Genomic DNA, 13,837 nt, shown 5'->3' on the forward strand with positions numbered 1-13,837 from the left:
ATGATTAAACTGTGCCCTCCCAGTCCAAGGCATATAACTAGTTCAAGAGACAAAAAGTTCTGGATCTGAGCAATCAAAAGTTAATGGATTTTTTTTAAGGCCACTCAGCAATGATAATGAGATTGATGTGGCGATGCCGGTGTTGGACTGGGGTGGACAAGGTGAGAGGTCACACGATGCCAGGTTATAGTCCAACAGGTTTATTTGAAATCCAACCTTTCTGAGCGCTGCTGAAGGTGTTGATGAAAAATCCACGGAAGTTGGTTTGGGTGGCATCTGTCACTTGGTTTCAGATAGTGATTTATCTGATCACAGTTTGTCTGTTGGTTTACATCGACTATGCATTTACTGTGAACATTAGAGTACGAATTTGATTTTGTAGCTTGTGTTATCCTGACAAATCTGGATATGTCAGTAAAGGTATAGCTGGGATGATGAGTATTATAAAATGGTTCATCTTTTCTTGTTTAATAAATGGTTTTGCTAAAAGCTCTTCTGCTGACTCCTGTGACTCTGTTCAGTCGCCGTCCTCCAGGTTTCTAAACAAAAGTTACAAGTTAGGATTGACCAAGTTGGGTTCTATCTGGGTTCTGACTTGTTTGGTAGTGATATCAGCTGGGATCATAAATGCATGGATAAATTCTTAACAAATAGCAGTGTTCTTTAAAAATAATTTGGACAATGTGCTTCTGTCCATTCTTTCACCGGCAATGAGAACAATTAGATTGTCGTGAATCCTGAGAAGTCTATTTTCAGATTGTGACAGACTGCATTGGACCTAAATGTCAGGAGCTGGCATCAGCAGCTTTTAACTGGGAGGCTTTGGTTGAAATTCAAAGAAGATCCCATGGAAAAGGTTGCTGCTGTTTTCAATGGTATCATTTTCTGTTTACTTTTACAGTAGTTGTGGATCTATTCAATCACCTATTATTTATTAGTAACTCAAATCAGTGGGAAGAAGGAATAATTGTGATGAAAAACTAATGGCATCTATTTCAGAATCTAACTCCTATGAATTGCTTTGTTATATCTGGGACAGCATCGACGCCCTCCACTCTATTAATAAACAGCAAGGCACCACAAAGGAAGAGCAATTCTTATCCAATATTCATGACACTGGGGATGCTATTAGTGAGGTCATCGTAATCTCCTGTGTGCTGTGTTCTCTGGAAGATCTGAATTCACCAGCATTTTGTACTGAATACTAAACATTATTTCACGTCCTTTGTGTTTTTGTAGTGGTAAATGCAAGGATAACAGTTGTCTATATTGAGTTAGGACACTGCCAATAAAATTAAAACTACATAGAAATCAGTCAGCATACTAACCTTTCTCTGTAATATGTTTTTAAACTACAGCATGTGCTTATAAATGGAAGGTTTTGCATTGTGATGGGGCCAATTTCTTCAAAATACTATTTTTTAAAAATTAGCCATCAGCTGGAGACGTAGAATTATGTTTCTGTTGCAACCTTCAATGAAAGGTGCAGACATCTGACTGTGGGATGAATTTTACTGGGGCTGGGGAGAGGCATATTGTTTGCTCCCACTCCCATTAGTAAAGTCAGTCTTAAACCGACCAGAGTTTAAAAAGGCTGTCCCACACAGTGATAATATACTGAGAATGGGGCGTCAGGGAGCTAGCACATTGATTGGCATTAATCAGGCAGACCATCATCTTCTGACCTCCATCTCCACGATGACTTTCCCTCTCAACAGGGAACATTAGGTGCACATGGCTTTTCTTAGCCTTGGCCACCGCAGGGCCAAGAATAAAGTGATGGGAAGTCTTGGAGATATCGAGCAGACCAGAAGAGGAATTTTGGTAAGAGCAGTGGGAAAGTCAGAAAACTCAGATACACAGAACAAGCTCAAGAAGAGCTAATTGGAAGCAACGAGCAGGCAGACAGAGGCCCCATTGTTTTTAAAGTTGAACTTAGAATTCTCAGGACATTTCGGAGGCATGATGATGGGCAAAGCACAACAAATGATATGAAATAAGAGGGAAAGAAAATTTCATTTGTAGTTAAAGAAAAAAGTTAAACAGTCTCCTCTTTAAAAATTACGATTAATTTGTGTACGTAGGCATAAACTACTTTTCCCTTTCCAGCCTGTTTTAATAGAGCTTTGCTGTTACATTAATCAAATGGAACAGCAAAGGGGTGGCACGGTGGCACAATGGGTAGCACTGCTGCCTCACAGCACCAGGAACCCAGGTTCACTTCTGGCCTTGAGTGATTGTCTGTGTGGAGTTTGCCTGTTCTCCCCGTGTCGGCATGGGTTTCCTCCGGGTGCTCCAGTTTCCTCCCACACTCCAAAGATGTGCAGGTTAGGTGGATTGGCCATGTTAAGCTGCATCTTAGTGTCAGGGAGGTTAGCAGGATAAATACGTGGGTTATGGGGATAAGGCCTGGGTGGGATTGGTGTTAATGCAGACTCGATGGACCAAATGGCCTCTTTCTGCACTATAGGGATTCTATGATTCCATTAAATATTTCCGAACTCAAAAATGAAACTTAGATACCCAAGCATTGTAGGTTTCTTTGTATCAGCCATTGAACCTGGGAGTTTTCAAAATACAACTATTTGATCAAGTCGATGGTCTTCAGTTGGAATGGGTCTGCACGTTCTCTCCATGTCTGTGTGGGTTTCCTCCGAGTGCCTCAGTTTCCTCCCACAGTCCAAAAGGCGTGCTGGTTAGGTGCATTGGCCATGCTAAATTCTCCTGCAATGTACCCGAATAGGCATCAGTGTATGGTGACTGGGGGATTTTTCACAGTAATTTCATTGCAGTGTTAATGTAAGCCTACTTGTGACACTAATAAATACACTTTTAAACTTTAAATCCAAATGGAAAATAAAATCAGTGGGGGCCAAATAAGTTTACTTTGAACTTTCATTTAGCTTTGACAGGCCTATGTATTGCCTGCTGACAAGAGAACCAGGTAAAGATGGGAAAAATATTCTGAGATTACATTCACTTTCTATCATTGTCCAGGAGGACTTAGTAGCTGTTTGGAAGAAGAATGGCAGTGCTTTGTGAGAAGAGGCTCACAGCAGCTTCGAACAGACTGGTACAGAGTGACTGGACTGCCTTATTTCACACAAAACAGCATTTATCTGACAGATGAAGAAATGTACATTATGTAACTCATTGCAGCGTAGACTGATCTTCAATTTAGATGGGCATCAAGTGGGTGGGGAAATTGCCCAGGCCTCCTGATATTTAGGTTTTAGTCCATAGGTGAGCTGACAGTGAGGGGGGAGGTGGAAAACTTTAATATCCTCCACAAAGCATAGTCAGCATTGATAAGTTGGGGCTGGTGGGGGCTGACACTGGAAGGGGTGGAGGGATTGGTAATGGATAGAATAATTTGAATAGGGTAATGGAGGAAGATGGGCCAGTATAGAGTAACTCGTACAGAAATGTTTCACCAAGTGGCTTTCAGTGGTCTCTTGTCCAAGTGGCAGACCAGAATTGCACTGGCACCCTAAATATGTCATAGCACCCAGATATGAAGTTTCAATAAAGCACGTCTGTTTCAGGCAACAGATTGGACATCTATTTCTGATCACCATCTAAAGTGCAGGAAGACAATGCAAATTTCTGTCATCCCTGTTTCACTACCAGCATTTTTTTGATGGGAGCATGGTGACAGAGTAGTTTGAATCAGCCCCATATTTTGTAAGTAAGGAATATACTCGTGCTGAGCTTGAAGCTTCGCGGGTCAGAATAGTCTCTGTTGCTGTGTGTAAAACATCGGAATTATTTTACATCCAAAGAAATCATTTGCATCACCCCGAAAGATAATATGCTGCAGTACATATCTTCTCTCGAGAACTCCCCCGCCCCGAAGCTGAAGAAGAAATGATCAGTTCTAAGTAAATGCATGATTGAGCAGCAACCTGGAAGCAGCCCGTAATGCTGTATTGTCCACTGCAGGAGTTTCCTTTGATTGTTCCCTTTATCTTTGGAATGCCGTACTGCAACTCAAACTAGGCCTATACTCTCTGGAATTTAGAAGAATGAGGGGAGAAAAATTGAGGTATACAAGATGATAAAAGCTTGGATAAAGTGGAGTGGATGCTTCCGCCGGTGGGGCATTTTAGGATGAGAGGTCACAGTCTTAGGATAAGGGGGAGCAAATTTAAAACAGAGTTGAGGAGAAACTACTTCTCCTAAAGGGTTGTGAATCTGTGGAATTTACTACCCCAAAGTGCGGTGGATGCTGGGACAGTGGGTAAATTTTGGGTTGAAGGGTTATGGGGAGAAGGCAGGAAAATGGGGATGAGGAGCATATCAGCCATAATTGAATGGTGGCATGGACTCGATGGGCCGAATGGCCTAATTCTGCTCCTATATCTTCTGAACTTATGAAGCTTCAGGTGGGAGAAATTAACATGTCTTCTGGAGACAAACCCTGAATACGTTTTCTTCATAATTGCTGCTTAACAAGTGGTTGATAAATAAAGTAAGTAATAATGGCAAATTGCTGCTGAAAAGTAAGTATTTGCTCCCAGGAGGATGGCACATGTGCAAAAGTTTATTATTAAGATTTGATGGCAAATTATGGTATATGGTCCACAGTCGCATAAGCTGCCTACTATCTGTGGTACTGCTGTTAGCAGAACACTAACACAGTCGTGGCAGTATTTAGCACTGCTGCCTCACAGTGCCAGGGACCCAGGTTCGATTACCGGCTTGGGTCACTGTCTGTGGAGTTTGCATGTTGTCCACGTGGGTTTCCTTCGGGTGCTCCGGTTTCCTCCCACAGTCCAACGATGTGTGGGTTAGGTGGATTGGCCATGCTAAATTGCCCCATCAGGGGGTCTAGCTGGAGTAAATGCATGGGGTTAAGGGAATAGGGCCTGGGCGGGATTGTGGTCGGTGCAGATTTGATGGGCCGAATGGCCTCCTTCTGCACTGTAGGATTCTATGATCTACATATTTGCAGTGTGATGTAAATCCTAGCGCAGCAAGAGGCCATTTGGCACCTCACAACCAACACCATACAGTACAAAGCAAATTAACCCCTCAATTGTTATTTTATTTCTTGAGTGTCATCTTGGCTTAATCAGATTGTCTCTGAGACAGAAGATTGTGGGTTCGCTCCTCACGGTCTCTTGCGCATATTATCTCAGTTATATAGCATTTGGGCCAAGTGCTGGTCGATAGGTTTAGGTGGGAGTTCAGGTGTTTCTAATCTATCAGTGCAGACTCGATAGGCCAAAGGGCCTCTTCTGCACGGTATGATTCTATCGTTATAATAATGAGGGAATGCTGAATTGCTGGAGGCATTGGGTGGGATCTTCTGGTTACCCAACAGCAAGGCAAACAAGCCATATAAAACATTGACCTCGATGAGACGGGAAGATCCCACCAATGGAGATTCATCTCCACCACCGTAAAACATGCCGGGTGGGAGCCATTATCTTTAGGATGAGGCGTTGAATCAAAGCCCATGCCGAAGTCTTCAAGTGAATGTTTAAAGTCCCAGTGCATTACTGAAAGAACAGGGAGTTTCCCTGGTTTCATGAATAATATTTCTCCCTGCACGACGATCACCAAAAATAGTTCAATTCATTTTCTATGTGGTACCTGCTGTGTCAAAATTGACTGCTGAGCTGATCAACCTAAAAATAGTATACACTGAAGTGACTGATGCTCAAAAAGGAATTTAATGCTGTGAGTTGCTTTGTGATATTCTTTGTGGTTGTACTAAAATCATGACCAGCTTCGGAGAAATGCAATCATTAAGTCTTGACTTTTTTTAACCACCTATCTTGAACCTCTTTCAAAATTTGGAAAACAGTTTGAATAAATGCCAAGGACGTAAAATAAGTGCAATCGATTCTTGCTGTGTAGTTAAAATTTCATTTGTACTCTGTGGTGGACCTCAGTTATGCCTTTGTCCTATATGGACCACCGTTGTGTGTGTTTGTCATACCTGGACACACCCCCTTCCAGTTTGGTTCCTCCCCTCGGCACCTAGTATAAAGGTGGCTGTCTCCTCCCCCTTGTTCAGTCCAGGTCGGTTATTTGTTGGGATCTGCTCCTGATTCTGTTGTGAATAAAAGCCTACACTTGTATTGGCACACCGGTAGTCTTTCGCCTTATTGATAGCGCATCATACTCGTAATCCTTAAGATCCTGAGAAAAAACTTATTTGAGTAGATTTTTATTTTGTCCTATTCGATCTAATCTATTCAAGAAATAGAACTTAGCATTCAGACAGAAATCCAATGTGGACATTCAACACAGGAGTGAATACAAATAAAGCAAAAATCCCTCTTTCAGCCAGATTGGCAATGGTGAATGACATGAACATGCAGTGGCAGATGCAGGGTGAGTAATACTTTGAGCAGTTGATCTGGTATATATAAATTAGTCCAAATATTACTCAATTTGATACTCTACCATCAAAGAGCGTGACTGATTCTCTCTAACATTTCCGAGGAACGATATGTCGGTCCATAGTCAATGAGCAATGGTACTGCAGCCAAGAGAGCACCAAATGCGTTGCCATACCCACAATATTGTACAAATCATAGCACAGAACAAGACCATTGGATGGATCACATATGCCTGTCCCAGCTGATCAGCTAGAGCCTCCTTCCTACCCTTTCCTCAACAGTTCTTTGGAATTTAAGCAATAGAAACAGGCACTTGCCCAAGTTCTTCACACAGTCCCAGTCCCCTGCCCCTTCCCTGTACACTTGGCATGTTTTCTTTTTCAAATACAATCAGTTTTCCTTTGAAATCCTTGTGGGTTTTGTTTATAGCAATGCTTATGGGGACGCTTCCAATTTGGATTATCCTCTGAGCTACTCCCTGTTTTGGAGTAGATTTGAAATAGTAAGAGGAGAAAAATGCGTTCCTATCTCTGCTCCTTCAATCAACTACTGAAAAATTCCAATTGGGTTTTCCTCCTTAAAAAGCACCAGTCCCATCTAAGAGCTCTAAGGAGTACCGTGCACCTCATAAATAGGGTCAAGAGACACAACTAACCTCCCTGACCCATTTCCTCCAACTTCTGTCCTAAATCATTCCAAATCAAATCATGAATATGTCATTGTCAGATTTAAGGTATCCTTGTGAAACTCTTCCTCTCTTTCACTTCCAGGTAATCAGTGCCTCACTGAGTGAAACCCATTATGACCTTTTCTTGTGAAGTGGATGTCTCTCTACTGCCACTTGCTAAGATATAGTGGGTGAGGAAGTGGCAACCGTTGACATGTGGATCTGACAGATTTCTAAGTCATCATCATAGCCAATCACTTCTTAGAAGAGAACCTCTATTATATACAGTATAGAAGTTGTTGTTTAGCAGCATACAATGTGGCATTCTCCCTAATAGCAATAGTGTGCAAGTCTAAAGTTGTTGAATATTTTGAAAGAGTGCATAAAGTTAAAACTGACCATCATGAATATTGTCTAACTTTTACCAGCTTGAGGAACCAAAGGACTATTCTGGAAGGAAGGAAGGAGCCAAAGTACTGTTTTGTCTCCATGAAAATACTGTAGTACAGTGCCCGCCGGCCTCGTCGTTTATCCCCTAGCCGCCACCCCCAAACTCTCCCTGCAGGTCTCCGCCAACATCCCAGCAAGCAGGTTGCAGTGGGTTGCGCCTTTGGTGTGAGCAGCTCATTGGTAAAATTGGAATGAAATCAGGGGCCTCAAGAATCGAGGTTGCCACTTTGCTATAGTCTGGACAGTTGGCCAGGACGTTCTGCTGGTGGGCCACCAAATCCAATGGTCACAGCTGCCATATAAAAAAGTTCTGTTTGACTGTGCTGTCATGGTTGGTGAAGAATGTTTCCCTTAGCGCCAGTTTTAATTGTATTGATGAACAATTGGTATGCATGTAACTGAAGCTATGGCCAGCCAAGTTGGATCAATCTCCTGCTTAATGAGTGAAATGAATAATTTTTTAACGATATCAGAAGCCCTTTCATATCATTGCAAACAGGCATTGAGAAATCTACAACCTCCATTCCTTGGAGACAACATGTCAACTCATGCAGGAGAGCTGATCCTAGTATTATTTTATTAGAGTAATTACTGAGCTCAAAATCTGCTCTAAATATTTTTTCTTATGCTAGAATTATAATTTCCAAATGATGCTGTGATGTTATAAATGGGTGATTTCTCTATCTTCTGCAGGCGATGGAAAGCAAGCTACTCATTGGAGGCAAGAACATCATGGACCACACCAACGAACAACAGAAAATGCTGGAGCAGAAGAGGCAGGAGATTGCAGAGCAGGTAAATAAATGTCTCTTTTATTGACTTCATGGCTGGTAATGTTAAGGCATTATCTGAGAGTTTTCTTCCATCACTTCCATGAATAATGAATGTATTTTCATCTGCCCCATTTCTGTCCTAACATTGAAGAGAAGGCCGAGCTGGCAACTCTTCATTGTGGTTGCCACATCTTCTGCAGCTCGCTACCTAAATGTTAGAGGAATGCCGGCATCACAGAAGAGGTCAAGTGGTGACCACGGGCATTTGGAATATCTCAGAAGATGGAATGTTGGTACAAATGAATCGATAACGATTAACTTTTGCCAGTGACATCAGCTTGCCCTTACGAAACATCGCATTCTTCAGCTTCAGCGAGAAGTTCTCATCCCAGTCTAGACACCTGCTGGAATTAGTAAAACGGCGTGACACCACCTGACCTGGTCAGTGATGTGTGTAAATATGGCAAATCTTGATCTCACTCCCCCACCATTATAGCAGCGAAGGAACATTGGGGATTTTCAAACCCAGGATGAGGACAGGATTGGGCTTGACTGCCACTATCACAATCAAATATTCATTCAGAGTGCTCAGGTGCCATTTCACAAGGAATCTCACAATGCACTGGGAGACTCTCTTCCTCCCCCCACTACCTCCCCCACACCCCCACCCCATTGGCAGCATGTTCCCCCACCCCCTCCCAGAACACAGGTCACCGGCATTGGCTCTCCCTATGCCCGACATGCCCCCCCCCCCCTGTCAGACCCCCACCACATAGCCTCCCCCATCAGAACCCCCTCCCCCCCCCCCTTCGCATAGCGCCCCCCCCCCCCCCCTCCCCACCCTACCCACTTGGCACTGCCTCTGGCACACTGGTGCTCATCTGGCATACTGGTGGTACCCAACTGGCACCACTGGGCTGCCTGATGGTCACTGCCGGGCACCAGTGTGCCAGATTTGCACTACACAGTAGGCATTGCATGGCCATGCCCCCGACCACCCGGGGGTTCAATGGCCCCCGACCACCCTGGTGTGACCATCTCGCCAGGTCTCCACTTGTGGAGACAAGGAGTGGTTCTCGCTGCGCCATGCTCGAAGGCTGGAGAATTCCCTGCGCTGGGATTTGAATGGGCTATTTATATTTAAAATACTACTTTAGACATACTAATTGGCCTCACACCCTTTCTGGGTACAATTCGGTTTGCACCATTAGGAACTGACCGGGAGCATCGCAAACTCTTTGGCACTGGATGCAAAATCGATTTTTAGACCCACACTATTATCTGGGGCTGGTGCGATCTGCTAAAGGCACGGCAAGGTCAGAGAATCGCCCCCAATAATGCATCGAGAGTTGTAGAACCAAGAGTAACTCTGCTACTGCACATTGTTGATCATTCACCTTGGCGCTTAAGCATGTTATTTCTTGAATAGCCTATGAGTTCTAGGCTTCATAGCTACAAAGCCATTGGCAGCCTTCACTTTGTCCTCCACTTTCATTATCACCAATTTCCCAACCTTCTGGTTCCTTCATGCTCTCTGGATCACCTTGTGTCACTTCCTTACTAATACAATCATAAGTATTCTCTGCGTGAAGGAACTCTGAGTTGGTGCACAAGAATGAAAATCAAGTGAAACAGGGGTGGGTTGTGGTACCGGACACAAGGCTTTAACAGGAGCTCACTGTGGGTTTGGCTCTGATCTCTCCTGTTTCATCTCCCTTTTCGTTATAACCATCTAATATCTCTTGCTGTCAGTGAAACCCACAAGAATGTAGTTGTATTTCTGTTCCTCCTCTTCATCTTTCTCCTCTGTCCTGATAATTACTCCCTTTCCTGCATTAAGGAAAGCAAGGTAAAGGGGTGAATTTTCCCATTCTGCCCGCCATGGGAATCATTGCAGGCGAGAAGCGGACCATGGAAAGGTCCATTGACCTCAGGCGGGATTTTCAGGTTTCAGGGTGAACACGGCTGGAAAATCCCACCCAAAATCTAGGTATGAGTGACCATTGTCTCCACGGAGACAGAAAAGGAGTGGAGCTAATGCATGTGTAGTACTTCACACAAGAGATGCTAGGTCAACAGTGTGGGCATTCAGTCACGAACCAGCTGCTGACAACATGCCACCCACCTCATCAATTTGTACAGCAAGAAGGGCCTTCCCCTCATAAATTCTGAGAGATTTTCAGGTGCCAGTTTCTTGCAATAAGAATGTATCAATTAGTTCAGCATTGAGCTGTGTGTCAAGAATCATGGGAGAGTTGAAGTAAGAGACACAGTGCTATCAGGTTTTAAAGTGGAGCAAGTGGTTTTAGGTTTGTACATATACACCACACTCCTGTTAGGGAAGATTGGTAGACATTCACACGAAGGGTTGGCTGCAAACCTGTTACTTTTAAAGGGTGAGCAGATCTGAGTCTGATTTGCCCAAAGTAGAGTGTTAGCACGTCTGCTCTGTTCGGGTAATTTAAAGTCTTGCGGCACTGGTTAGCTGTTCAGGAGGTGGGTGAGAGACTTGCCAATCAATGTCAGAACTACCTACCACCAGATGGCACAAGTGATGTTTCTGGCAAGTTTGCTGTTACAGACACTCAGCAGTCTGTCTTTGGATTTTGTCAAGGTGGGTTGCAGGCCTGAGATTGTCCTCTGCCTGTGTGCTATATCTTCCTGCCTTGTTTGCCTGCATGTGCCAGCTGCTCCTACATTAGACATTCAAGAAAAATCACGATGATTTATGAGACGTGCAGCCAAGCGAGTGAGCCACGCACCCTTCCATCAGGGTTGCGACTCTTCATCCTTATATTTTTGAAGTCACGGCTTTGTGAAAGCTGCAATCTAATTCTCTAATGTGGCTCAATGAACTACACCCATTTTAAATGGCACTTAAATCAGTCAGAACTGCAAAGAATATGCAGGTGGTGATCGTGAGAATATCACACCAAATTATTGGAAAGTACAAATGGCACAACTCATCATCTTCAAATTCCCCCATCAACATCTTGGCAAAAGGAGAGAAAAGTGTTGGCAATCAAGAAAGAGCTCACTAAAGCTCACAAACGTGTCAGCACTGATGGCACAAATTTTAACATAACCTGCTGTCGAGAGTGGGATCTGTTTGCGTTGAAGTCTCTGTTTACACCACGAGTGATCAAGCTCTCCAATGACATCTCGTAGAGTGGGTTAGATTGGAACATGGCAAACATCTTGAAAGCCCAGTCACAAGGAGGTTTGGCTATGCAGAGCTTCTGTGTTTTGGATACGTAAAATGAGGATTGGAAAGGACCAAAGGCAAATGGAATTAAAGCTATGAGATTAAAAACATTTATTTAATTTAATGTACAAAATTAACATTTCTTAAGCCACTGAAGACTGTTATAATTCAGGTCAGAAGTGTTTTATGTAGTCCGCCCTGGATCATAGGTTTTGCAATTTGAATTTGGCTCGGGTAAGCATGAGATGCTTCACTTCAGGTATGATTCAACTGACCCACTAGGGAGCTTTTATTTAACAATGTTTATTTAAATATACAGTTAACATGTTTGGAAGAAAATTAGCAATAAATTTTACCAGTTACAAACAAAAAAAATGATAAAAGCAAATTACTGCAGATGCTGGAATCTGAAACCAAAAGAGAAAATGCTGGAAAATCTCAGCAGGTCGAACAGCATCAGGAAGGAGAGGAAAGAGCTGATGTTTCGAATCCTTTGTCAAGGCTCAAAAAAAATGATATTGTATAACCCTTCACAAGTAATGTTCCAATGAAACAAACTTCCCAGGACAAAACCCTTGCTAAAGGTTTAGCACAGAAAATATGAATGCTCAGGTGATGCTGGAACTTAGTCCTTTGGGTGGAGAATTGAAACTCTGACTTCCCAGTCTTATAACTTGTAGCAGCCTTCTTGATATACCCGCAGACCAGCTTGAAGTCAGAACAGCTACCCAAAATACCAGAGAGAGGGAGAGAGACTCGAGGCAAGCCAACTACCAACAGCAGATTTTCCACTCCAGGAAGGCCAGAAGTCTTGCTTCCAGCTAGCCAGCAGAATTTGCAATACCAGGGAGAGAGAGAGAGAAACACTGCTTTCCACTTGACAACCAGGACAGCCTCTAACTAAACCAGCAGCCACACAAAGTGAAACCTTGAATTCACTAAAGAAAAAACTGTCCAAAACACATGACCTACCAACCAGCCTTCCCCCCCCCCCCAACAATGCAGCAACATAAAACAAGTCCCAGAAAGTACCTGAGTAAATATAAACAAAACCCCATTTAAGCCATTGAAGCAGCAATAAAAGGACATTTAACAGACAGCCAGTGCCACAATGAAACCAAAAGGCCTGCTTACAAACTGCAGAGAACATGATTTAAAAAAATATTTCTTAAATATTAGGGGCGGCACGGTGGCACAGTGGTTAGCACTGCTACCTCACAGCCCCAGGGACCCATGTTCGATTCCTAGCTTGGGTCACTGTGTGGAGTTTGCACGTTCTCCCAGTGTCTGCGTGGGTTTCCTCTGGGTGCTCCGGTTTCCTCCCACAGTCTAAAAGACCTGCTGGTTAGGTGCATTGACCCGTACAAGCGCCAGAGTGTGGCGACTAGGGGAATTTCACAGTAACTTCATTGCAATGTAAATGTAAGCCTTACTTGTGATTAATAAATAAACTTTCAAGGTGCACTAGTGTCACAAAAGCATTAATCAACTATAAATCCAAAGTGGCAATTATAACCTGTTAACAGCAGTTAATTATCTGTTTTCTACTAAATCAAATAATTAAATATAGATATTGCACTATTTAACCAGAGAATATTTCCTCAGTTCTTTGGGTGCAGAAATAAGTGCTGCTTAGATACTGGGACAGATTTACCACTGATTAGCTTTTCGCATTGACCTGGAAGATGCCAGGAAATCTTTCAGGGATTCTCATTTGCTGTGTAATGCTGCATTGACACGAATGGTACAAGGCATAATCTTCTATCTATTTACAGTGGTCTGGTCTACATGTGACTCTAGGTCCACAGCAATGTGACTGGTTCTTAAATGCCCTCTGATGGCCACTCAGTGCAAGGTCAATAAATGGTAGTTCAGCCAACGATGCCCACATCCCATGAAAGAATAAAATACAAACTTCACATATCTGCAATTTCTCCAGAATGGTGAATGATATATCCACACTTCACATGGTGAGAACCAAAACTGGTCTCGAATTCCACTGACTTTGACAGAGAGCGTCCAACTCATCCAGTAAGATAGAAGTAAAACAACTATCGTGTAATCGCAAGATACTCTGTACAATGGGAATGTGGTGTGCATGTCTGAATGAGTGAGATGGAGGATGAGCGATACCTTGAGCAGATCAGTAAGAGAACTGAGTGAAATGTCCCTGGCTTCACTTTTCCTGACTCCCTCAGTATTCTTGGATCATGGTTAAAATTCTCAGACCACATGCATTTGAAGAACAATAGCTCTATTTTGGTTGTCTTTGTGCCAAGTTAGCAATTTTATTCTCTATATACAGAAGTACAAATTCTACAACTCTTTTCACTAAAGTAAATATTGCTCTGTAAGTGAACTATGGCAAACTTGATACTTTATCCTTGAG

At 43.1% G+C, this 13,837-nt stretch overlaps 1 protein-coding gene across 2 annotated transcripts in view; it reads left to right on the forward strand.

Moving 5' to 3' along the window:
* The window catches only part of kif3ca (kinesin family member 3Ca), a 181,901-nt gene that overhangs the window by 101,134 nt on the left and 66,930 nt on the right, over positions 1-13,837 (forward strand). For both annotated transcript variants that reach the window (XM_078213014.1, XM_078213015.1), the window contains exon 3: positions 8,164-8,265. In XM_078213014.1, the coding sequence (XP_078069140.1) occupies positions 8,164-8,265 (102 nt within the window). The remainder of the gene's footprint in view (positions 1-8,163; positions 8,266-13,837) is intronic.

The sequence above is a fragment of the Mustelus asterias genome, chromosome 5 (genome assembly GCF_964213995.1).
Source record: "Mustelus asterias chromosome 5, sMusAst1.hap1.1, whole genome shotgun sequence".
Taxonomy (NCBI): Eukaryota; Metazoa; Chordata; class Chondrichthyes; order Carcharhiniformes; family Triakidae; genus Mustelus; species Mustelus asterias.